The sequence below is a fragment of the Acanthochromis polyacanthus genome, chromosome 2, assembly GCF_021347895.1.
Source record: "Acanthochromis polyacanthus isolate Apoly-LR-REF ecotype Palm Island chromosome 2, KAUST_Apoly_ChrSc, whole genome shotgun sequence".
Lineage (NCBI taxonomy): Eukaryota > Metazoa > Chordata > Actinopteri > Pomacentridae > Acanthochromis > Acanthochromis polyacanthus.
Genome location: NC_067114.1, coordinates 38,315,811 through 38,342,874, shown reverse-complemented (window position 1 = coordinate 38,342,874; position 27,064 = coordinate 38,315,811). Strand labels below are relative to the sequence as shown.

General features: G+C 39.9%; 1 protein-coding gene across 1 annotated transcript; it reads left to right on the top strand.

The window, feature by feature from the left end:
• Positions 1-200: 200 nt before the first annotated feature.
• On the top strand, positions 201-27,064 carry LOC110957848 (ankyrin repeat and BTB/POZ domain-containing protein 2-like). The gene is made up of 17 exons (XM_022204054.2): positions 201-2,017; positions 13,071-13,220; positions 14,474-14,681; positions 14,755-14,907; positions 16,025-16,190; positions 17,384-17,473; positions 17,555-17,656; positions 18,166-18,262; positions 18,902-19,037; positions 19,432-19,682; positions 20,486-20,664; positions 21,485-21,590; positions 21,674-21,776; positions 22,395-22,467; positions 22,549-22,617; positions 23,768-23,881; positions 24,794-27,064. Exons 1-17 carry the CDS (start codon positions 1,135-1,137, stop codon positions 25,031-25,033), a joined length of 3,120 nt encoding a protein of 1,039 aa, XP_022059746.2. The 5' UTR covers positions 201-1,134; the 3' UTR covers positions 25,034-27,064.

The following is a 27,064-nucleotide window of genomic DNA, read 5'->3' as shown; positions in this document are numbered from 1 at the left end:
AACTGACAAGGAGTGACTAAGAATAAAATGAAGACAGGTGAAATGCAGTTGTAATAACATCAAAAAGTTCAAATATGTATGCCAAGCTGAAGTTAGCTTGTGATTCCAACAGTTATGGGGAAATTTTAGTGAAACATAAATAAGCTTCTGATTATTATTTTTTTTTGCACTACTGATTTTAATAGTTTGTTGGACATGTGTGGCAAAAAATTGTGATTTTTACTGTATTTTCACATCCCAAACAACAGAACACTATTTCTACACGTGACCTGATTACAACCAGAGTAGACCTGCAGTGATCAGTAAACATGTGCAGGTGTGTTCAACCTGCTAAAAACAAACTGAAGGTTGAATTTCACAAAGATAATAAAGAGTGAAACCTAATTTTCAGTTTTTATGTATAAAATTAAGGTTTCACAAAATGGAGACTCAATCAGTCATAGTGTACTGTAAGTTTCCCTTAGTTTTCCAAATCTAAATAATATAAGACAGAACTGTACTCTTGAAATATAAAGCAAACGTCAGTTTCTTATCTTATCTTATCTAGCAGACTTAGACCAATAAAGCAGGTACACTCAAGTTACTTATATTTAACAGTTTCTTTTACTATATAAAATAAAATCAGTATATAAAGAAATTAATAGTAACAGGATAATGTCACATCATTAAACATCTAAAGGCATATTTTCTTTAGGTTAGTGGGTTTTTTCAGTTTTGGACACTTGCTAAAAATAATTTAATACACTGAACTGGTGGGGTTTTGTTTAAAAGATCACAGTGAAGCCTGGAGGTTAAACATACATGCAATCACATCAGCTGCAGTTCTGGTTGGAATCAGGCTGCGATGTGTCCACATGGGGGCGCTAACGGGAAGCAGGAATCAGTGATTGGTTGATATTGGACTCTGGGTGTGATTGGTCCGCTGTGCTTGCTTAAAACGCTTCTCTTGCTTCTTCAAATTATGGTTAGTTTTGGCCCAGCGGTGCAGTCTGCAGCAGCTGGCTGTTCTTGGAAGTTTGGTTTCGCAGGTTTACACCTTAAACTGAGACTGAAACTTCATGGAAAACCTTTGCTCCGTTCTTCACGGTACATACAGTGACCAGAGTAGTTAAACGTCCCAAACTTCTCCGCATCATGTCCAGCAGTTTGTTGGTGAAAACGCTGGAGGACCTGAGCCTGGATTCAGGTTATGTGGCTGGAGACCCCTGCCCGTCCCTCAGCCTGTCCTCCTCCGGCAGGTCGAAGCAGTCCCAGACGCACACAAGCACCCCTCACCGGGGCTCCTGGTGGCAACACGCCGGCTCCCTGTACAGCAGGAACGGCAGCTGGGACACGGTGAGCACGCTGCCGGAGGACGCGGCGGACATCCTGGCCAAGTGTCCCTGCCTGCCCGAGTTGGAGGAGTATCCCTGGACCGAGCAGGAGCTGTGGGAAGTCGTGCGTAAAGTTGTCAGCTCGGATGCGTCGTTCACCGGGGAGACCGTCAGCCGGCTGTCCGTGCTGCTCCGCCGGGCTTTGGTGCGGATCTCCCGGGAGGCGCAGCGGCTGAGTGAGCTCCACAGGCGGTGCACACGCCTGGAGGTCCAGAGCGCAATGAGGCTGGTGCTCAGTTGGGGTCTTGCGGAGAAGTGCGTCTCCTCCGCCGTGAAGGCCGTCTCCCTGCACTGCATGAGCTCCGGGGACACCGCGCGTCAGCAGGGCAAGTCTGCGCGCTGCGGCCTCACGCTCTCCGTGGGTCGCTTCTTCAGGTGGATGGTGGAGACACGCGTGTCGGTACGTGTGCACGAGTTCGCCGCCGTCTGCCTGACGGCGTGCGTGGAGAGTTTGGCGGAGGAGGTGGCTGGACGAGGGCTGCAGGCGGCGAGGCTGGCCGCGGAGCAGGAGGGGGGACCGGTGGAGGGGGTCACCTGCTGCCCGGTGACCGCGGAGCTTCTGGAAGGAGCCGTGAACAACGACGCGGAGCTGTGGGGGCTACTGCAGGCCTACGAGCATCTCATTTGTGGCAAGAATGCAAATGGTGAGTTTAACCACCTCAGTGTCACCTCATTATTACCCGAATTGCTTGAATGTATAAAAACTGGTGGCAAAGTCAATAAAAACATGAGTGGTCCAACCTGCAGTAAATTTACTGTTAATGTATGTTAGAAAGATTCTTTCAAACTATTAATCAGTCTTTTGCCAGCTTCTGTTTTGAGGATTTGCCCACGTTTCTGTTTTACATCATTTTGAATTGATTATGTTTTAGGTTTTTGACTGTTGAACATACAAAACAAACAATTATGACTGAATCTCTGATATTCTGTGGTGGACATTTTACCTAATTTTGACATTTTCTGGAATTCATGCAACACAACTGATGGATGAATCAGCAACAACTGTATAAAGTTTTATAAAGCTCACGGATGTTTTTAAATATGAGCACCTTTTTAAAGTTGGGTTTGGTATAATTTGTGAAAATGCAAACCTAAAGAACACAAATATTCACAAATGCTATGTTTTTTTTCCCACCTGTTACCCTTGTAGAATTCAGTGTTGGATGCAAAGACTCTAGAGTCACTTAATAGGGGAGAAGTGACGATAAAGTGTTCATAAATGAAAACAAACACAGTCCGTCACCCCCAAAAATGTCTGTTTTGAATTCACATGTGAGTTGATCTCGGTGTCAGGGAGGGTTCACAGCCCAGGCTGCTCTTTGTTTTCATTGTTCCTCATTGTCTTCTTTCTCCTGTATTATCCCCTGATGTAGTAGCTTGTGAGAAAGTCGATACTATTGGGATAAAAACAATTTCCGTTTTGTGTAACTTCCATCAATCTTTCTAGAAATCTGAGACAAACTGTTTCTTGCCGCTACACTGAACTGCCAACATTTGTCACCATACAGCAGCTAAAGCTCCTGTGAGTTTGTTACAGTGCACTAGTGGCTCATGGGAAGTGTCCATTAAATGGAGCTTACCCCACTTCCTTCTGAGTCCTCTGTTGAAACTGGGTGGTATTACAGAGCAGACAAGTTAATGATGCAGTCAAATTACTAAGAAGTCTGTAGATGACAACAATGATATTAAGTGCCAGAAGCTTTAGAAGTCCAGCAGCAGCATGGAGACGGTCATTAGAAAACCCCTTAGAAAGGAAACTGGTGTTTTTGGTTATTAACAAACACGGAAGTAGAAGATCCTTTCTGATAGATGTCTCTCTAGGATATACTATGTGTGTTGTGGTTAGTTTTAGTAGAACACATTTCCTCTTGTGTAACTCCAAGTTCTTGCATGTGGGTTTAGTATATTGGCCTTTAATTGAGTACAAGACGGCACTTGGTCTCTGTTAGCGTGAAAACCTGACTTGATTTGATCTCTCATTTGACTAGCAGGCTATAAAGAATTTCATGACTGCTTTTATACGTGAAGAAGTTCAGACTGCATCTGCCTTGAGTCTGCTGAACTTAAAAATCCATTTACACATGAGAAGGTGTCTAAAATAGAACGATTTGCCAGTTTTAGTCACCAGACAATTCAACTAATGATCCTGCTCCTCCGCTGTGTTGTACTGATTCTGTGCCTACTTGGATTCATTTGAAGTTTTTAAATCAACTTAAATTAGTTGTAAAATCTGAAACGGATGCTGATTTAAACCTCAGTAGATAAAACTTGATGACTGTGATTGATCACTTTAACATTTAAAAGAGTAGTTTGAGTAGTTGGGAGTGGATTTATTTTGCCTGTCTCACTATTGATGTCATTAAGGAGATTAACATCAGGAAAGTCGTTACAGAAGTGTCTTGGCTATCGGTTACATCCATTCAGTTGTAGATTAAGGTTTGTAAAGCTACAGTATTCGCAAGATTCATGCTGTCTATATAAAAGGACTCAAGTGAGTACAAAACAGCGGGTTTAAATTAGATTAAATGCTACACTGTTATCAGATCTGTGCTTTGTAGAAGTAGATATCCTTATGCTGGGTGCTAAGTCCAACAATTGATTGCCTGTGCTGTATCATCATAGTCAACAACCATGGATGCAGACTGCCAATCCGCTGTGATCATATTAATCACTTGTTTTGTTCGTTAGCAGAATGTTGGAAGTGATCCAGGTTTGAGTCTCTGTTTTCTTAGAGCTCTGCTGATTGTTCTCTCTGAAGGAAATGCATAATTTTAATAACTTGTGAAACGTTTTAAAGATGGATGCAATGACAGATTTCCAGAAGTGGATCCAAAAAAAAATCTTTTACTTTTCTTTTCTAGTTTTATTTTAGCTTTCATTTTTAGCAATGCTTCAAACTTACACCTCATTGCTTTTTATTAGGCACTAAATATATTCTGATGTTATGCATATTTTCCCTAAGCAGTATCTGGCACAAGACTTTCCTTCGGGGGTTATTACAATTCTGTCTCTAAAACAGAGTCTATGCAGTAGGATGGAGATGAGGTATTAAGACACCGGTTAAGAGTAGAACTAATCTATGGGTTAAAGTGTGTAGCTAGCTATCATGAGCGTACAGTGAATCCACAACAGTCAATATAGTGGTGTGTGCTCACATTTAAGCCAAGCAAGAGGTAAGACTTCAATACCTCACCCCACTCACATCTGTACAGACATCAGTTGTAAATGTTGTCACCATTGAAAGATGGCACAAGACCTCAATAGAACGCATAACATCCTCAACAACGGAAAACATAGAAACTTTGTAAAAGTAGAGCTCTTGTCTTGGATTGCCTTACAGTGTCAGTGTCACATAAATGGACAATGAAGACAGGCAGTGTGGCCCTTATAAAATGTTATGTTTTTCAATTGCAACAGGTTATTTGATTGCATGTCACTGCATTTTTTTTTTTTACTATTGTAGATTTCATTTGCTGGCTTCTGGTATTGGTAACATGTCTACTCCAAGTACAAATATTGGTCTGTAGTCTGGACTTCAATTTCATTTGCAAAGTTCAAACTCTCCAAAGACATGAGCCTGAACCTGGTGTAGGTGAGTTCAGCAGTTTTTCACTTTGGCTTAAGAGTTTGGAAACAGCCGTCTAGTGTAAAAGTCTCCACATCCATCATTCAGCAGAGTGCAGATCAAACATCCAAGAGAAGCTGCAGGGACATGAATAAACAAAATCTCAGAGCTTTTTCAATTTGAACCTGGCAGATGATGTGTCCAGCCACAGCAGGTCAGAACATAAACACGGTAAACACAACCCCACTCACAGAGGCTCCATGTTCCCCTGCCTGTTGCATGCTGGGATGCTGGCTTCGAACCCCCCACCTCCCCTCCCATGAGAACGAACAGGAAGAAGCGGGTGCAGTAAATGAGTGAGTGTTGTTAGCCTCTGACCTGCACAGGCGACACAAAGGAGCTTTCTTTCCCGCTCAGGAGGCAGCAGGACACGAGGTTCATGCCTCCCAGTGCCGTCTGCTGGGCTAAACAAACAGCCAGACCGGTCAGAAGAGGCAGTCCGTCATCCCTCCCCAGGAAAACACTTCCAACACACACACACTGTTAGCCCGTCCAGGTTTTAATAAAGATGCTGTTAGAGCACAGAGCGGCTGAAATGTTCCTCCTAATCTGATGATAAAAGTAAATCCCAGCGGTGAAATGTGAGAAAGTGTTTCCGCTCTGAGATCCTGCTGAGGGTATCCAAAGGCACAGCTTGTAATGCAATTATCTTCCTCGATCAGTACAGAAATCAGATTTACATTACCGCTGCAGCCAGTCATGTCTGCAGAGATCAGATTAAGCTGTGTTTCCTTCCTAACCTGTAGTTTTCCTTCTTGTGTAATGTCATTTTCTGCTTGTTTTGTGGCTATTCATTTGCTTTGCCTGTACAATGTTACCTGGCATCTTCATATCACTTGTTTTGTCCAACAAACTTCATTCTAAAATGCTATAAAGTAGACAAAGGCAACATGTAATCACTTTGTGAAGCTGGAACCAGGGAGTGACTGACATTTTTGCTTAAAGGGAAACTTCGGTTTTTTTCAACCTGGGGTCTGTTTTCATATGTCATTTGTGAGTGATGGAGAAATTAATTTTCGACATAGCTCCAGTATTTAGCCAGGCAGGCAGCTTAGCAGCTCAGCTAGCGAAAAGTATGGGGCAACTTGCGCCCCCCCCGCGTCAAAGTCCGCCCTAACGTGCTTTTTTCCCACACTGACCGGCTCGGATAGTCTCAACGAGTGTCCCACAACATAGTAGAGATGAGAAGTGAACGAAAACCTCCACACTATTTTGGCACGAGCTATCGCGCGATTTCGGAACGAGATTTGCTTTCTAGCGTCCTGAGATTTGGATACAGACCACAACAAAGAGGCGGACTTTGACGCGGGGGGCAAGTTGCCCCATATTTTTCGCTAGCTGAGCTGCTAGCTGAGCTGCTAAGCTGCCTGCCTGGCTAAATATTGGAGCTATGTTGAAAATTCATTTCTTCATCACTCACATGTATAAAATGACATATGAAAACAGACCCCAGGTTGAGAAAAAAAACGAAGTTCCCCTTTAATAAGACTCAAATAATGAGGATTAAAGTTGAGTAATTTTCTATCATCTACAAATCAATTTAATGTTTACCTGTACGTCTGTCCTGGTTTTTGTCTTTTTAAAGTAGAGTTCAATCAACTGTTTTTGTTAACATTTAATCTGCTGATTATTGACAATGCCACCTGTATTTTCTAATGATTGATTGTTATGGGTTTAACAATCTTATTTTTGCACAGTTTAAACCCAGAAATTTGTGTATCAGGGAAGATGAATCCTTTATCCTCATTCATTATCACTTATGCTTGTAAATCATTTGCAAATTTGTTTTTTTATTGTTGTAGTATTAAAGTTTTTTAGGTAGGCTATTTATTGTTGCATTTAAGTGGTCACATTCAAAGTAAGGTGCTTAAATTCAAAGTAAACCTCTTTTTTCCTGTCATTAATACAATCGGTCACAACAAATAACAAATATTAATCTAACTAAAATAATCGTTTTATTTAAATTTATTTATTTATTTTTTTTTTAGCTAGATCACCCAGCCCTTGCACAGACTGTATGCATAGCGGTTTGTATGTCTTGTAGCAAACCATTTCAGAAACCTTTGTGGCTTGTTTTGATTTTTAAAGTTCACTCCGCTCCTGTCCCCTTCTGTCCGCTCAACAGTTCTACATCCGTCTTCATTCAAGGTCTCCGACAAACTTGGAGCTTTTTTCCTGCTATTTTTTTTTTTTTTTTTTTTGCACAAATGTTGCTGCATATGAACAGAAGTAACTACTGGTTTTTATTCATGCTTATGATGCAAAAACATGCAGTACTGGGCCTCCTATTGCTTGAACTTCCACATGTTGCTCATCAGTTGCGCTGGGCATTTGGAGCTAAAAAAATTAGCCTCTTAAGCCTTTCTCATGTAATCTTCAGGTGTATCCCAAGTTAGTGCAGTAAAACGTCGAGACAGATTAATGGTTGAGATGTATCATTTGCTGCCTGGAGGTTCTTGTATTTACAGTCTGGTGGTTAGTTTGTCAGCTTTGTGTTCCACTGAAGAGGAAGTGGAGTCAGACAGCTGGAGAAAGTGTCTGATGTGGAGTGAGATTATAAAGATGGAGCAGGGAGAAATCCAACACTCGCTGTGATACCAAACTTCACTTAATGTCCTCTCCATCTGGCCTTAACTATAAAACAGAAGGAAGAAGTGGTTTTTAAGGTTTGGCTACAGTCTTTTCTCCTGCTTATTCAACCCAGTCTGATGTTTCCTCAAACGAGAATAAAAGGAGAGCACCAACACTGAAACAATCACATGAAAGTAAATGATTAATCAGAGGGTGATGACATTACACACCTCTGCTCTGCTTTAATTAACCACCAGACGTGTTTGTGACCGGAGGGACAAGAATCTCTCTCAGGAGGCCTGTTGGGGTGTTCTAATGAGACGTAATTGGGCTCTGCTCCGTTGTTATCACCTCGTCACCGTCCACTCCTGGCTCTGTGTTCAGGTCTCTAAAGCCCTGAGACAACAGTGTCCATCCACACTGGCTCCAGACATACCGCCTGCAGGTTTTAGCCAGATTACGCTACCAAAACATCATCTTCCCGCCAATTCTGCCTGCATGTTTGATGGGACTCTGAGTTGCAGGAAGACCCAAACAAGTGAGAGTGCTGGATGAATGTTGAACTTGCCGTCTTTCTTTATTTCTACATTAGATTAGAGTTTTAAATTGGGCTTTCTCAGCTTCTTCAGAGACTGCATGTAGATTAGAGGGTGCATTAATATTGTTTGGCTTATTCCATCCCAAAACACCAAATATTCAGGACGGTGGTTGCAGCACCATCTTCAATTTTACCGTGGGTGCTGGTGGTGGAAGATCATGATTAAAAAAAAGCTTTGTGTTCAAAATTACAGGCTTATACTCCCAATAGTTTTTGAGTTATGGCATTTTCAAATTTTAATAATTCAGGCCAAAATGCCCTCCCCCCAATCCTCGTTTGAAATTTTTAGGTTTTAAAATGCTTATATCTCTGCTTCTGGGTATCACAGAGACTTGAAATTTTTTTTCTCCAAGCTCCCTACATGTTGGTGATGTCCTAGAAATATCACACACACTCAGAAGCCTCTACAGAGCAGGGGGGCTTGCCCAAAATGTATAAATTATTTGTAAAAACCACTCGCGAGTAGGGTTAAGGGTGTTAAAAATACAAGAAATCTCACAGATTAATGTCTTAGCACCATTTAGTATTGCTCTAGACCAGACTGACTTATAACTTATACAGGGGGAGCCCTCTAGGCACATTGTTTAGAGAGATATGGACTGCTGATCATTGCCCCCCATGAAAAGTGTCTAATTTTCAAGGACCCTGAAGTCAATGTAGCACAGGTGGTAGAGATCTGCAAATTTGCACAGAAACTCCTCTATCCTCTTACTATAGCCATGCAAAGTCCCAACTTCTAGCCAGTCTGGTCTAGAGCAATAATAAATGGTGCTAAGACATTCATCTGTAAGATTTCTAGTATTGTGCACTTTGGGGCTAATTTGCTAATTCTTGTTGGTGTTTGAACCAGTTCTCTGAGTACCTATTTTTCTCGTCATTTCTTAAATTTGCTTTCAGTAACTGCTTGTGATGCGTGCTGAGATCATTTTCTGCAAAATATGTAGAAATGTGACAATTATTCATTTAGTTGTCAACTATTCTGGAAAAGTCCAGCTTCAAAAAGTGAATGTTTTCTGATTTCTTTCTGAATATCTTTTGTTATAGACAAAACAAGAGATTTGTCATCCTGGGCTTTGGAAAAACACTAACAGTTTGTACCATTTTGAAATGATTACTTATAGATCACACAACTAATCAGTCAATCCAGAAAACAGTGAACAGAATATTCAACAATAAAACAAGCTGTTACAGCCTTAGTGTGTAGTTGGCATGAAGACTCTTATTATTACTGCACCATTAAGGCCAATTCTGGTTACCTTTCACTGGTTTAGTTCAGTCACCATCTGAGGAGTTTCTGAATAGTTGCACAACAACATTTGAATCATGTTAGCCCAGTATGTCTTGTACTGGATATATTAGGTCTTATACATCTGATTTTAAAACTGAATTTTTTTGCAGCACTTTGCCAAACTTGTATGTTTTTTTTTTTTTAAAGTGCCTTAGAGATATAATTGATTTCTCATACCATATTAGTAATACCTTCAGAACAGTTTTATGAGCCACTACTTTTGCTCTGTACAAATGAAATTTATTCCTCAGGACTCTGTTTAGTCTCTTGGCATCAGCTTTGACTTTGCTGAGGTGATCTTGACCTCAAACACTCACATCTTTGGCCTTCTGTGGTTCTGTTGTCTCAGCCCAACACTTGCAGCATTATACCACTCAGCAGAAAAGAGCTGTTGTTGTCAGGCCCGGTGACTGTGCCTCTGTTTTCATTTGGGACACACACATACAGTACACTTTCTGTGAGGACGCCGTCGCAGGCTTGGGGTTTAAGTGTTGTTTTTATTCAGCCACAGGTACACGCAAGGAGAGAGTTGAAGGAAATGACTTAATCACTCATGTTTCTGGCTGTAAGCAGGCCAGTGTTGGGCTCAGGAGCTGAGGTGTGTGTTTGGGGGTCACGGCTACACAGGTAGGGATTAGAAAACAGTGGTTTGTGCTTTGTCCACTGCAGACTGGTCTCCTGTTGTGTACCCATGAATGGATGCCTGTTCGCCCTCTCTGCTGTCCGTAAACACAGCAGGCTAATCGGCTCCAATTATCTGCCACACTCGCTCCTTGTTTCACCAAAGACAAGAGCTGGCTTTTAGAGAGCAGAGGTGTGTTTGGCAGGTCAGAGGGATGATAATCAGTCTTTAGTTGTACAACACTTACCTCCACTTCTTCCCAAAGGTGTTGCATGAGATTGAGGTCAAGGCTCTGTGCACTCTGAGAAAACCATTTATTTATGGAGCTGACTGTGTATGTGGACACTGTCCATTTGAAACTATGAACTACTGACACACAATCTTGAACTTGATCTCTATGTCTACACCAAGCTTAATCTGATATCTGCATTTTTAAGCCTCTGTTGGACATAAAATGTGATCTGATCTCCAAGTACAGACAAGTCCACTGTGGTTAATTTAATGGCACACAAAGTTAGTTGCTGTCTGGTCCAGATTTGGACTGAAGATGCTTACAGGGTCTAAAAATCAGACTAAGTCTTGGGTAGGTTTTCTGTGGGTCAGACGAGGAAGAATCTGGGGTGGCAATGAAATCACAGTGAGGGATAGCCTTGTTAAAAGTATTTATTTTTGACAATTTGATCAATATTTGTGCAATACTTCTCACTGAAATAGGAAATGCTCTTATAAGATGAATTTTTACATTAAATTTTTTTTTGCACAAAGTTACTTTTGGAATGTTGAATACAGTCTTCTTATTCAATACAGCATAATATCCTTAAACGTTCAAAAAGTGCTGGTGGTAAAAGTAAGTGAACCCTCGTATTTAATAAGTGGTTGAACCGCATTTGGCTCCATCATTTGTGGTGGCTGCTGATGAGACCTGTACAAAGTTCAGGAGGAGTTTTGGGCTATTTATCCTGGAGCTGCTTCTCCTCCATAATGTCTGCTGTCTCTTTACAGTTTCTCTGTTTGGTGTGGGCTCCATTTGTGGACTTTAAAATGCAGATTGTTTTAGTATGAGGTTATTCTGTACGACCTTGACGTGATGAAGTTTAGAGTCATTGTCACTGGCTGCAGTACAGCTACTTCTGAGCTTCAGCTGCCATTTTTTTGCTTATGAGCTGGTTACGCAGGTTACAGGAACAGGGCAATAAAAACCTTTATCAATAGGGTTCAATTAGACCACGAATGTGAAATGCCACTTATTTAATTTTGTGACAAAACTCCATATTGGATGTACAGACCTACTGGTAAGGAATTAATTCTGTGACTTCACTGTTAAATCACTTTCACTGCTCAATGATGTTTTTTGATAAATAAGAGAAATATGTAGGTTACAGTATGTGCACAGATGAGGTTTTAAGGTTGGAGTCATCTGTCAATTGTTAATTACAATCATGATTTTTGGCTTTACACAGTTAAATGGACATGATCAACTGTGATGTTGATGTTTATAACGCTATAGACAGATGCTATAGATAAAGTTCCTAGGTTTTAACTTGCCTAATTGTCACATTAGAATGACTAAATCCACTCTTTTCAAACTCTAGAGGTTTGTCTTTGCATGGCCACCAACCTAGCTTTTATTGTAGCTGGCATGTGAGGCGTTTGGGGAGTATTGATAAATTGTTCTGGCTATCGATAAGCAGATGTTCATGGAGGTATTTCAGACCTTGACTGACCCTGGTTCCTCCACTGGAAACAAATGTAGAAGACCAGAATAATACATTTTAAATAGGATCAATGTGTGTCCTGGCAAGGCTTCTCAGTGGGACTTTACTCTTTCTCTACACATTATTATTAATACTGTGAATGGTTGTAGCCCGCTCTCTCTATCTGGATGTGTGTCGGCTGCTGAAGGTTGTGATTGGCTGGTTGGTCTGTCATGTCAATAACACGGAGGAAGCTCTTGTGCTGTGGTTTTGCTCAGAAATCAAAGTATGCAGTGTTTAGTGGTATAAGTGTATTTATTTATTGATTATCTTTATTGTTTTCCAAAATCTGCATTTGGGATTCAAAGGCATGTTATTAAAAATAAATAAATCACCCAAATTACACAATTTATCAGCCAAAAACTAAATTAACAGAATCATCTCTCTTTTTTAAACTTTCTGATGGTGCTTGAGAAAATCAACTGACATGCAGTTGCACTGAAAAACTTCACCAAATTGATGTTAAAAATTGGGGTATTTAATCAAAATCACTTCAGTCTACTTGTCTCATTTCAAAAGAGTTCATGCAGACTCCTGATCTGTCTGCATTACAAGCTGTGTATTCAGCCTTGTTTGGGCAATTTTTGATGATGGGAATAAACTGAGCATTCAAATTAAAAGTAAAAAAAGTGGCTAAAGGTGCAGGAGTGGTGAGAAAGGTTTGTATAGATGTTTTGACGCTCGGAATCCTTTGGAATTATTGAGAATCCAACCTGCTGTTGTCAGTGAAGGAATAGGCAACAAATCATTTAGAGCCAGGCAAGATGGCAGGAGACGAGAGTTTGGTGCTTAAATTTGGAGTTTGTGTTACTTTGGCAGAAATCATTGCATTTCCCTGTTATTTCTAAACATTTGCTCAACAAAAATGTCTGTTATCTGTGAGTAAATGAAAACCATAATTAACTAAACTGTTAAAATGTTTGTCTAAATTCTAATTACTTGTCATTTAAACACCGACTAAAATCTCTTCTTCCTCTGAGAACATGAATATCTCATAATTAACATCTAAATATGTCACTCAAAATCAGGCCTTTCAATCTACTGATGGATAACAAAAGTAATTTGCTTCATGCAGTGGGGAAAAGTAATAATATGGATAAAATAGTAAGATATTTAAGTTTGCATTGTCAAACTTTCTGTCTCACACTTCCAACCCCACAGTTACTGTAGTAGTTTGGAAATCAATAAGTGTCACAGAGAAGAGTGACTGTAACATTAACATTTATGTGTGCTGTTTAGGTGAGCTGTCTCTGCCGGCCCATGTCAGTCCGTACACGAAGGTTCCCGAGGAGTCGATGGAGAGCAGGGAGGATGCATACATCCAGCTGGAGCTGCGAATGCTGGAGCAGGCCCTGCTCGCCACCTGTGTTGGCAGCATCGCAGAGCTCAGTAAGTGTGTGTGTGTGTGTGTGACCGCCGCCACAGTCGGCTGCTGTGTTTCGTGTGTTTGTTTAAACTGCGACCGGCGTCGGTCTCCCGGGACTCATCGTTAGTCGCTGCCAGCTCCCCCTCGGTTACATAACAACCTGTGGCTTGTTTCCAGAAAACAAGGGCACCTTCACGCCCTGCAGGCCACCGTACCTCGTTGTCCAGACTCTCATTACAGAGAGAAAATAAAAGAAGTACGTTCACTGTTCAGGCCAGTTTATGGACCTGCTGATGACAGGTTTAATACACCATGTTCTGTATGTTTTACTATAAATTTAGCTTTAACATTTCCTCCTTGTTACACGTTAGAATGTTACTGCTGGTGGGTGAAAAGAGATTTGATTTTCTTCTGTCTTAAAGCATCATTTGGGGAATATGAAAATATTTGAGGAACAGAATCAATGAAATGCTTTCTAAAAATAATAAAAAAAACACAAGCATACCATTTATGGCTTTAGTACCTAAAAGCCTCTAAGAAAAGTTGAATCTTGTGTATGAAATAATATGTATGTGCTTTTGTATTGTTGTTTTATTATTAATGTCAATTTCAGGTGCTTGCATTATATTTGTTTTTGGGTCATTTGATTTTTGTTTTTTATGTTTTATTTCATTCATTTGTAAAATAAAAAAAATGTTTTGTGTATTTTATGATTGAGATTAATGTCCTCAGACTTTAAAAAAGTCCTACATTTAGTCTTGTCTGTTAGGTCTAGAAAAATCTTAAAACGTGTTAATTTCTTCAGACGTACAGTTCATCTTATGTGAAATCAAGAAGGTCTTTAGAAGTCTTAAATTCATCTTTAAGTCCTGTAATCTGCCCATTTGATAACCAAGATATCTGCAAGTTCACTTGACAAACATAAAAAACGACATTAAAAGATATTAGAAAGTTTTGAATATTTGTTTTTCTTGGCTCTGCTGGATGATAATGTTGCCTCCTATTTTTGTAAACTGATTTATCCATCTGTTTTCTGTTCTCTTTTTTTTTTTTGCGACATATGAGTAATTAACTAGGTGAAGTACGGACAAAAATCAGATATAAATGTCAGTAAATTCATGTACTTGATGATTGTTTACTGTTTTTCCTGTCATTCTGTTGCTGATATGAGCATGAAAACAGTGTAAATTGGATTCTCTGTGTTTCTAAAGGTTTTAAATTCAATCTGATGAACCTTGAGAAACTCTGGATTGTGATGATTCTTGTCTTCCTGCAGGTGATCTGGTGTCTCGTGCGATGCATCACATGCAGCGTCTGCGCAGCTCCAGTCCGTCCATCAGTCACGCTCGCTCAGCCAATCAGCCGTTGGTGTCCTGGGCTCCGGACGCCCTGCGAACTCTTTACTACTTCCTTTGCAGTCCTCAGATGGAGTCACTGGAGAATCCAAACCTGGAGCCTCCGGCCGTGACGCTGACCCGAGAGAGGTGAGTTCTGCGCTGTTTTTTGCTCTTTGCTGCTGTCTTTGCTTCATCTGTACTAATTAAAATCTCCGTCCAGGCCGTTCCTGCTCCTCCCTCCTCTCATGGAGTGGATCCGGGTCGCCGTGGTTCACGCTGAACATCGCCGCAGCCTATTGGTGGACAGTGATGATATCAGACAGACGGCCAGACAGCTTCTACCAGGACTGGACTGTGAGCCCAGACAGCTCAGGTAATGATTACTTAATCTTAAATTACTTAATCTGTGATCAGTTCCTCACTGAGAAAGTAACTACACTGCTTTCAAAGTATCTGAAGTTATTAAAAACCATTGAATTCAGTCCAGAAAACTCTTTCGACTGTTTAAACAAAAGTTAGTTTTCATGTACAATTGACAAGTCATTTTAATTGGTTAGCTGTGTTACAAATTATAATAATATGCAGCTAGGAAGTACTGGAATCAATATACATGAAGTTATGCTGTTAATAAGAATTGTAGGACTTCCTTTTTGTTTGTTTAAATTTTTTTCTGCCACTTTTTTCCCCTTTTTTCATCTACATGAAAGATGGTATTAAATTTCCTTCTGTATGGTTTTAAAACAAAATCCCCAAATTTATTTAGTTAACAATGCAGAGGTCCTTGCATTATGTAATTCTTGACTTGCATTGCTCAGCAACAAATGGTACCAGAAGTGTCTTTAAACAACACAACATCCTCACCGGCTGCATCTTTTCTGTTTTATACACGCATCAACATAAAACAAGTCATTTCAGTTTAACAAACAGGCAGTAGATTTACTGACGGTCCTGTAGTAGCAGCAAGCTTAGCCTGCCCTGGATCTAAAAAATACAAACAAAAACTACACATCAACCATCTAAGAACACAGAAAATTTATGTAAGACAACTTTGGAACTGGGACAAAGCAGGATGTTTATCATCGAGGAAACCTGCCTTTTCTTTCTGTATCTTGGTTTTAAGTAAAAATCGACTTTTGAAGGTTTTTATGGATGTAATTGGGGGGGAGGGGACTCTGGCTTCAGAAAAGCTCTTGCACTGTGTGTTCATTGTCAGTCAACCCACAGAAAAGACGGTCTACTCCCTACAGCTACAGAAAGATGGTGCTGGAAAATGTTTTCCATTTCCAGCTCCATTGCACTATCACCATTATGTAGCAAGGCTCAAACCTCTGTCTGTAATCATTTACTGTCTTCTCTATTGCCTTTCTGTTTTTAATCTCCTCTTCTGCGTGTTGAAAATGAAGTGCTGTTAAAACCAGTCTGTCCAGGGAAGCGTTAAGTTGCAGTACTGGATGAATAACAAGCAGGTAAACGTGTCTGTTTCTGTGCAGGTCTGAGTGCTGCTTCCAGTCCTTTAAATGTCTGGATGCTGAAGCTGCTTCGGCCAAGTTCCAGCTGGATCTAGCCTTCAGGATGCTCTCGTGTGGCCGAGCAGACCTGGTCCATCAGGCCACGAGGCTTCTGGGAGATGAAGGTGTCAACACCATGGATGACCAGGTGAGGGCTCATGGCTTACTCCTGTTTGTTTATCACAGTTAATACATCTCCGTTTCCACTTTTGTTGAACTTTTGTGCTCTTGTATGTTTAGTCACCATTTCACCAACAGCAGAAACTCTTGTTTTACTATCGCTGTTTTATTTTTAATATTTTACTTATACACCTGGTGTCTTTCCAGTGCTGGAGTGCAGTTAGAACATGAATCTGCACTTAACAAATTCCTCCAGTTGGGTAGCTGTGAAGCTGTTTTAAATCATTGTCTTTGCACCTTCTATGATAAATGCTGGCCACAAACTTGTGCTGTGCATAAAAAGCCTGTTGAAAGTTAAGAATTATTGTGCAGATCCTAAAGCTTCCAAGCATACCAAATATTTTAGGTTGAACGCTGATGATATTAGCATAAAATGATGCACAGAACATCTGATATGTAATTTAATGCCGCATTTATAAAGAGTCCTTTGAGTCCTTAGGCTGAATAAAAAAGACCATGTGTTCGTTCCTGATGGAGAGAAAGGGGCTCAAGTGAAAAAATACCAATCTGTTATCAAAGGGGGGAAAAAAGAGTCAGAATTAGAAGCTTTGTCATTTTTCTTCAATACAAGGCAGCAACACAATGAAATTTTCAAGGCACTCGGAGTTAAACGCATGCAAAACAAAAATATCATCTCTAAAAAGATGTTCTCCAGAGATCATTTAAAAACTTGAATTTGAAAAAGGTCAAAATGTTTTTCTGTCATCACTTAGATTCAATGAAGAGTTGGAACGAGCTGATACTGTCACACTGTGAAGAATGAGGACATTTGAACAACCTTAAAACTCCTATAAAAGTACAAAAACATATTCAACCACAACTGTAATTGGCTGTACTTTATGTAGTGGGAGGAAGAAGAAAAAGTCGCAGGAAAGGAATTGTCGTCCGTAGAAGACAGAATATAAACCACAGGATGAGACTGACAAATACACAAAACGCCTGTTTTTATACTTTATGCACACAAATATTCGAATATGAATTTAGTTTGATGCTCACTAATGTCCGTATAAAAATGTATTTCTTTTTCATTGTGCAAAATCTTCAAATTTCTAAATAAATTTCATGCATTGTTATTATTATGAATGCCTTTTGGTAGATTTGGTAGCCCCTTTCAAAATGCCACAGAAGTACACAAACCGTTTCTACTTTATGCTCCTACAGGGAATGACTCCTCTGATGTACGCCGCTGCAGCCGGAGACGAAGCGCTGGTTCAGATGCTCATCGAGGCCGGAGCTCACCTGGACCTGCAGGTAAAAACGCTGCAGTCGACTCAGCCGCTCCACATCACAGCTGCTTTTATGAGGTGAAGTCTGAGTGCGTTTCCTCTTCAGGTGCCCGGCTGCTCTGCCAGACACCCATCTGTTCACCCCGGCAGTCGGCGCTGGGTCGCCCTGACGTTCGCTGTGCTGCACGGTCACCTGTCTGTGGCTCAGGTGAGTCATTCAACCAAACTGTACATCACAGCAGCACATTTCACTGGAGCTGATCCTTTTTATAGGAGGTAAAGGCTAAGCTGAGAGGGAGAACACAAAACCTAATTTCAGTAGCGTTTGTTTACAGTTTTGAGAAGAAACACAACTTTTCTACTGATAATTTTTAAATTTTGATTTTTCATTTATTGCATTTTGTATGTATGCATGTTCTTAAATGTCTCTTAATCTAGAAAACAGACAACCAGAGACGTGTAGCACACATTTTTACATGCACTAAACCTGCACTTAATAGACCATGTAAACTTAGAGTTAAAATACAGATCTAAATGTAAAGATTCATATTAGTGGAGTGCTTCATTTATTACTAGGCTAAATGCAACCTAAACCAATCCTGCAGAGACAAAAGTAATGTATGCTGCTACATCTTTTATTTAATGAGTCTAGAGGCTTCCTGAATAAAGCGGCTGACTGTGAAATCCTGTCACTTTTTTGTGTCTTCCTGCTGACAGCTGCTGCTGGAGGCCGGGGCAGATGTGGAGGGTGGAGCCCTGCTGGACGGTCAGGAGACGTCTGCTGAGACGCCGCTACAGCTGGCTGCTGCTGCAGGTATCCTGTTACTGAAGGCCTCTCAGTATTTGATCAGCCTGACACTGTAATTATTTCACAAACTGTATGCTGCAGTTTAACCAGACTTGAGTTTTGAGGAAGGTTCACATACACATTTAACAGTCAAAATATGCAGTGAGTTTGGGCACTAAACATACTTTCTGCTGACACTGAGTTCCCTCTGACATTTGTGTTGTTCTTTGTTTCTTTTTACTCTTCACCTGGCATACAGTAAATGCTGATCCAGACCATACTTTATCCATCCATTATCTATAAACCACTTAATCTTCATTAGGGTTGCGGGGGGGCTGGAGCCTATCCCAGCTGACTTAGGGTGAAGGCATGAGACACCAGGACAGGTCACCAGTCTGTCACAGAGCTACATATACAGACAAACAATCACACTAATATTTACACCTACGGACAATTTAGAGTAACCAATTAACCTCAGCATATTTTTGGACTGTGGGAGGAAGTCGCAGAAAATCCACACATGCACAGGGAGAACATGCAAAGTCCATGCAGAAAGATCCCAGGGATCTTCTAGCTGTGAGGTGACTGTGCTAACCACCGAGCCACTGCAGCCTGATTATATTTCATTTTTATTTAAACTTTATTTAATTCTCTTTTTCCCCTCAGGTTACTATGACGTGGTCAGCCTGCTGCTCACCCACGGAGCCGACCCTCTGCTCAGAGTGCATCATGGGAATTCACTGACCTCACCGCTGTATGAAGATATGAACTGCTTCAGTTACGCAGCAGCACATGGACACCGGTTAGACTCATTCCAGACCATCAACTGTGCTTTTTTTTCACACAATGAAGGCTCTAGCTAATGACTATTTTCACTGATTAATCTATTAATGAATTCTTTGGTCTATAAACTGTCAGAAAATGGTGAAAAATGCTTCCTAAAGCCTAAGACGACATCCTCAAATGCATTATTTTGTCAACAACTCAAAAATAATATTCGGTTTACTCTCAGAGGAAGAATGAAACCAGGGAATCTTCACATTTAAGTAGCTGGTAATGGAGAATTGAGCCTTTTTTCTATCAAGAAATCACTCCAACCAATGAAGCTAGTTTTTGAGTATTTTAATGCTTAGAGTTAACGGATTATCTGTTGCATCTCTGCAAACAGCTCTCACCTGTTACCTTTCCATCTGCAGAAACATCCTCAGGAGGCTGCTGCTGCAACCACAGCACAGGAAGGAGGACATCCTCTCTCTGGAGGAGATCCTGGCTGAAGGAGTGGAGGAGGAGGAGAATGAAGAGGAGGTGAAATCTCCAACACACCATCCAAACTCCCCCAGCGTTGCTCCCAGACTGTGTAAAGCCAGGATGAAGGCGCTGCAGCAGGCCTCCTACTACAGCGCTGAACACGGCTTCCTGGATGTAACCATGGAGCTCAGAGAGATCGGTGAGCACAAATCCACCCCAGATTAGTTTGTGCAACTTTGATATTAAATCTGAACAAATGTTGGATAAATACACACACTACAGTGGCCTTAAAGTAAATTTGTGTCACTTGTTTTCTACTTTTGATGGATACATCTGAGATTGAAGCTCTTACCTGCACTGTGATTTATTACCAACAGTTATCTTGAAGTATAAAGCATTGTGTTATGTTGGAACAGCCTTACCCTACAGTATGTAAATAATCATTGGGTTTCTGTTGGTTGTTGTTGATTGATGATATAAAATGTGTATTAATGCTCCATTATGATTGATGCACAGATGTGTGAATAATCAGTATAGTATGTATTTAGTGGAGAGAAGTGGTGTGTAGAGGATTAATAAACAGTTAAATTTGGCAAATTGAGCTCAGGATTCTGACATCGACAAAAAATGACAGTTGGAGCTGCATTTCTCATGTGTAGGACGGTATGTGCTGTTGTTTTTAAGCACAAGACGAAGAAAATCTTGTTATGTACTTTTCCAACAATGCCCCAATTAAGACTAATAGCAGAAGATGCCGTAAAAACTGTAATGCTGCATGATTTTCAAGTTTTATCTTCACACTGAAAATGTCGAATGTGAACTGAAAACTTGCTTCTGTCTTCAGTACAAAAATATTAGTGTCACTGATCAACAATGCAGCTTTATTTCTCCTCTGCTCTTTAATGCTGAAAACACCACAGCACGAGTTTCTGCTTCTGTCTCAAACTGCACCCATACGTTCTAACATTCCAACATGTTTTGTTTTCTCGCTGCTGCATCCAGGTGTTCCCTGGAGGCTCCACATCTGGCTGGAGTCTCTCCACAGAGCCCAGCAGTTGTGCAGGGACGAAGTCATCGTCTTCCTGCTCACAGAGTTTCCCTCCATCCGGTCAGAGGACTACAGCCCCGAGCTGCTCTCCTCAGGGATCCCACTGATGTTCAGCATGTTGGAGACCAGCAAGGTACGGAGCTCTGCCTCCATCAGCCGTTTCTTTACTTTAAGTAGCTCATGTAAGGTTTGGAGTTAAGCTGTTCATTATAAACATGGTAACCGCTTCATTCTGGTTAAAGTAGTGTTTGCTGAAATGTCATTGTTGTGGGCAGTGAATGTTTTTAACTCGGAATACAGACAGAAAACCAAAAATGTTTCGTGTCTTTTGTATGACTGTTGAACTGGGGACAGATTTAAACTGCAACTATTAATTAGTTATCAGCTAATAATTCAATTTCAAACAATTTTGACAATCAATTGATCAATTTCAGTAATTTAAGGGAAAAGAAGTCTAAATTCGCTGATTCTAGCTTCTTAAATATTAATATTTAACTCTCAATATTTGTATTGGGGAAACACTGACCAAGATTTTTCACCATTTTTTGACATTCAGTCAAAAACTACTTTATTAATTCAGAAAATAATCGACAAGTTATGACAATGAAAATTAGAGTTGTTTGCAGTCCTATTCAGAACCTTCCTCATATGTTGTAACACTGGAAAAGACATCCGAAATGTTTTATTTGCTTTAGATAGTAGTCAGATCTTGCTTTATACTTGTCATACAGAGCTTTGTGATGCTGATCTTAAAACAACTGATTAATTTTTTTGCAGCTGCAGGCTGATTTAAAAACAAGAGACTATACAGAAAGACAGTTGAAATGATGCTTGAGTAAATGTTCTTACTCTGTTCCATCCATATGAGAACAGACCTGTCAGTGTTCTCGTCATGTTTTGGTGAACAGTTGGAGCTCAGTGTTCTGATGATCCACGTCGTTCTTCCTCTGCAGGATTACGTGGTGACGAAGCGTCTGGCGTCTGTCTTCTCTCACTGCTTCGGTTCTTCTCCGATTCCACCTGTTCAGCCGATGGATGTCACTCTGTCCACACAGCTGGGTAACGATGTGCTGCTGCCTCGTTTTTTCATCTTCTAAATGTTTCCAAGTCACCTAGAATGACGTGTTTGTCTCTGTGCTCAGATATTCACTTTCTGAACAACGAGGAGATGTCTGACGTGACGTTCATGGTCGACGGGCGTCCATTCTTCGCTCATCGGGTTCTGCTGATGTCCGCCTCAGAAAGGTCTCCTTGTTTAGCTGAAATGATCCATTTATTAGTTACTATAATTGTTATTATTATTGACTTTCAGCTCCTAATGGGAGACTTTTTCAAAATGAGGTCGAGTTTTGTTGATTTTTAACCAGATTTTATGCATAATTTGCCACATTCCATTGATGTTTTATTGTTAAAAGCTTTGTAAGCAGCTTCTAGAAAATGGTTTTCAGTTTGGAAATGGAACATGGTTCTGCAGAATATGGCATCTAGTGACAGAAAAATATAGATTTTTGTGTGATTTAAAGTCGTTCTTCAGCCTTTAACAGTGAGGAAAGGATGTTAAATTATCTTTGTGGGTCTTAAAAATGATTACATTTGAACACAAAGTATCTAGATGTGCTGATATGTCTATTTTAACTTCTTTTCATGTGTTAAACCGCCTAAATGGATAGAAGTTTTGTATAAAGGATGCAACTGTTTTCCTTAACCGACAGATCCTTCTTGAGATAATCTTTCAAACATTCTAAAATAAAATATACGTCTTATGAACTTTTAGTAGAAACAGACAAATGTGCAATACATGCAGAAAAACTAGAAACGGGTACATACATAAGAACAGGTGTTCTTGTGTTTTTCGTCTGACAGATTCCGCCGTCTGCTCGCCGACTCCCTGGACAAAATCATCCACATCAGTCACATGACCTACAGCACCTTCCAGGTAGAAAACTAACTTTCCTTTTGTCTTCTGGTTCAGTTGTGGCTCTTCAGCTGATGATGAAAACTGTACGTTTCCCTGCAGATGATGATGAAGAGTCTCTACTGTGGAGGAACACAAGGACTGATTGTGTCTCACAATGAAGCCATGAAGGTAAAAATCTGTTACTGCTTACCTCCTTTAGTTTGAAATTTAGTGGATCAGCAAATCTCACTTTTTGCTTCAGTCTGGAGGTTTTGTTTAGTTTAAAGTTGTAAAATTGGGACTTTCACTGCCTTTTAGGTTTCTTAATAAGAGATTAGTTATTTATCCATCCATCCATTTGAAGATTTTGCAAGTTATGACCCGAAAAGTGATGTGAGGGTGAAGGCAACAAAAATGTAATACATTTCTAAACTTTTTCTTTAATCTTGTCATGAGATGTGGATTAATTATGTTTTTTGTTTCTCTTTTTTGATCGTCTTTTCTGCTTAAACTTTTGTTTTCAGTCCACCTACATATTATCATTGTGGGCATAAAAACGTCAGGCTGCAGCAAACAGCTTGTCATTGATGAATTTGCACATTTTCTTTAAGTGTTTTGTGCCCCCCACATTTCCAGATATTTAGTTTGCAGCCCTGCATGACTAAGAAACGTGACAAATTTTGTATTTTGAGGAAAATATCTGTTGTTTTTTTTTTTTACTATTTTTTTTGCTTTAAAATTGACCTAACCTGTTAGTTACCAAAATATTTGACTATTATGTTTCTGTTTATTAATCAGTTGATGCCCTTTTTATTGAGGATCTGCAACAATCCTGAAGTGGAAATGCCATAAATTTTGAAAAATGCCTCAAAAATTGCAAAAAGTTGTTCTCTTAGCCAACCGACCTGTTAAATAGGTGATGAACTGCCTGAATGGAGATGAAAAATGACATTAGATCTGAGTAGAGCGACAAGGAAAGTGTAGAACTCCTCACAACAACCCATGAATGTAACAGAAATATTTCCGTCATGTTTTCTGCTGTTTGAGCTCCTTATGTGTGTGCCAGTAGTGGATGCAAACAGGCATCAATTCATGTTTCCTTATTCACTGTAGTGACTTATTAACATTAGCAAATGTGTCTTTGTTGCTTATAAACAACGTATGGGAGAGCGTAACACAGTAACTTTTACATGCGTTTTGTCTCGTCTATAAAATGTGTTTTAGAGGCTAGAAAAGAAACTAAAGCCGGCAAAGACTTTCATATTGATCAAAGAAGTGATTCATTTTCACCTGTGTGTAAACCAGAGTGTGATTTCAGTGTTTTGTGTCTGTTTTGCAGCTGCTGCCCGTAGCTGCTTTCTTCCAGCTCCGAAGTTTGCAGAGAAGCTGTGAGATGACGCTGTCAAAAAGTCTGAGCCTGGACAACGTAGTCGACATCTACCAGACCGCCAAGGTACAAAAATCTAATCCAGGTGGTGAGAGGAAAGTTATGACAGAGACAGAGCGCTAAAGGAGCATTTAGAGATGAAGTTTGCCTGGGTGTGAGTCTGGAGAAGCTCAAAGAAACATTGAGAAGTCACTATTATTAATAAAAAAAGAGAAAAACAAAAGCAGCAGTTCAGGGCAAAAAATGTCAGTGAATGACAGGAAAAAAACAAAACTTTTTTTTAATCCACTCAGTATTTTCAAGTGATGAATTTGTTGGAAAGATGACAGGTCTGTTCATTTTATTTAGATAGATGGAGGACTCTATTCATCTGTAGGGGAAAAACTGTTTCAGCTGCTATACACGACCGTTCAAAAGTTTGGGGTCAGTTAGAAATGTCCTTATTTTTGAAAGAAAAGCTTCTTTTTAAATGAAGATAACACTAAATGAATCATAAATACAGTCTAGACATTGTCAATGTGGTAAATGACTATTCTAGGTGGAAACAGATGATTTTAATGGAATATCTCCATAGAGGTACAGAGGAACATTTCCAGCAACCATCACTCCTGTGTTCTAATGCTACATTGTGTTAGCTAATGGTTCTGAAAGGCTACTTCATGATAAGAAAACCCTTGTGCATTTATGTTAGCACATGAATAAAAGTGAGTTTTATTGGAAACATGAAATTGTCTCAGTGACTCCAAACCTTTGAACGGTAGTGTACATAGGTGTCAACAGAGAAACTACTGCACTTGATAAAAATTTAAAAAAAATTGTGAGAAGAACCAAAAACGAGCTGGAGCAGCTTCTGATTGAAGATGTTGTGTTACAGTGTGTGCAGTGTTGTCCTTTATGTTCATTCTCCATGTGTGTATAATCTGTAAATCACAGTCGTGCTGAATTTAACCAGACTTTTTCATGCGTTTGTCATCGTAGTACCACGGAGGAGCTGAACTCTGCAGGTTCTGTGAAGGATTCTTCCTCCAGAACATGGACCGGCTGCTGGACAGAGACGACTTCCACCGTATGCTGATGGGAGGCTTCAGTCAGGAGCTGCTCTGCCCAGCGACGGGCTCCGGATCAGGACAGGACCAGAAGCCTCCGGTCCTCCTGAAGGACCTGGAGGCTGCGCTGATCCACAGACTTTACAGCCTCCACTCAGCGTGTCGGGGATAGAAACTCTGCAGATGTGGAGTGTTCACCACACTGGTATGAGCAGCCATACTGTACGCTGTAGTTAGAGAACAGACTGAAGCATCACTGATCCTAACAAGTTGTTCCTCATATTTATTAATCCTGACAAGAGTGAAGACGAGGAGGAGATGATCCAAATCGCTCAGATTAAAACTCATCAGACATTCTGATGAAGTAATTTATCAACTAAGATCAGTATTCTGCTTGCAGTTTTCCCCATCACGGTAAATTTGACTTTTTGAACAGTTTTTAGACGAACTGACTAACTTCACCTTCAGCTGTGATGGGCAAAAAGTAACTTTGGCAGTTTTTTTTTATGGCTTCACTTGTGTCAGGAGTAGAAACGAGCATTAAAATACTGATATTACCTCAGGCCACCTCTTTGAGCAAAAAAAACACTTTAAATATGAATGTTGGTATTGCTCTTGATAAGACTGATGATTTGTACTTGGTAGCAGGGAAACTGCTAATATAAGAGCAAAAACATCAGTATTTAAGTCGATCAAACTTTTTCCTCTCACTGTCAGATTCACCAAACGGATATTTTTAATCTTAATAGCTGGAATGAAAACTGTAGCCAGCACATTGTATTGGCTGTAGGTAGCCAGCAGACATAATTAGTAGTTTGAAACTGTTCTCAGCTGACCTGTTTTTAGGTTACCCTGTACATAGTTAAACACTTGCATGAGGTGCAAGTTATAATTGGCCATGTAGCCTTTTAGAGATTTATACCTACAAATTATTTAATGTTTGGGAGCTTAAAAATCTTTTATTTTGAAATTGTAGTCACTAACCAGCTAGCCTCTGCTGCCAAATACACAATCTGCCAGTGAGAGACTTAACCTGACTTCCTGTTTACAAATCTCACTGCTCTTCACTGGCAGCCAATCATATGAATATTCATGGGTTTTTTCGGGATTCCCGCCAAAAAACGGTCTGTTCCCTGTCTTATGTCATGTTTCCTGTCTGACCTTCCCAATGCAGACTTTGTCTTCCATTACCACAACACATTTCTCCTTTCCTTCTGAAATGTGCATGTTACAATTTTCAAAATCCCCATCAAAACAATAAGTGAGCTGCAACATAGATCTATATATCTAACATGTCTGGTCAAACAAACCACAAGTCTGCTGCCTGAACCTGCAAAACAAATGTTTTACTTAAACAAAAGAGACTAGCTAATGGCTGAAAAAAACTTTTTTTTTCAAATGTAACACCTGCAAAATAATGCAATATTAGCTAATGTTTATTAGCTAATTCTAACTGCTGGACTTGTAAGTTATGCTAACTGTAAGTACTGCGCTAGTTAGCCTGGTCACTAACGTTTGTGTCTTCTGCTCTTGACACTTTTACTCAGTTTAGGTTTTGGAAGTTAGTGTTTTTCTTACCAGATCTCCAACAAAAAGGCTTCAAAACATTTAAAAAAAAAAAAAAAAAGACTAACGATTTGTGGCCATCTATTTTGATAATTTATTAATCTGTTTGAGTCTTTGTTTTTTATTTTAAGAGACAAAAGTCAAAATTTTCTGCTTGCAGTTTCTTGAACTTTGTTTTTTTGTTTTTTGTTTTCCTCCCCTGTAACAGTAAACTGAATGTCTTTGGGTTGTGGAAAAAACATTTGTCACTTTGGAGTTTGAGAAACAGATTTTTCACCATTTTCTGACATTTTTTTTTTTTTTTTAGACCAAACAATGAATCGATTATTTAAGAAAATAAATAGTAATAGTTTCAGCCCTTCTCTCAAACTAGCAAACGAAGCTAAACATAGTTTGGTGAATCTGACACTAAAAAGTAGAATACATACCTGTACATTACATTTTATGTACTTTAACTAATATTTTTTTAATTAATTGTACAGTTTGGTAGAACTTTAGTTGCTACAGCAGCTGAAAATGTGACTGGAAGATGTTTTGCGAGGTGAATGTAAAACCTCTGCGGCATGCGGATATTCAATCTGAATATGTAAAATTTTTGTACATATTTTTGTGAATAAACATCCAAATGAGACAGAAA

Bases quoted from the DNA above. Each gene is read 5' to 3' on its own strand.
- LOC110957848 (XM_022204054.2), top strand. From the start codon at position 1,135: ATGTCCAGCAGTTTGTTGGTGAAAACGCTGGAGGACCTGAGCCTGGAT. The intron at 19,683-20,485 runs GTGAGCACAAAT...TGCTGCATCCAG, and splicing joins CATGGAGCTCAGAGAGATCG to GTGTTCCCTGGAGGCTCCAC. The intron at 21,591-21,673 runs GTAACGATGTGC...CTCTGTGCTCAG, and splicing joins CACTCTGTCCACACAGCTGG to ATATTCACTTTCTGAACAAC.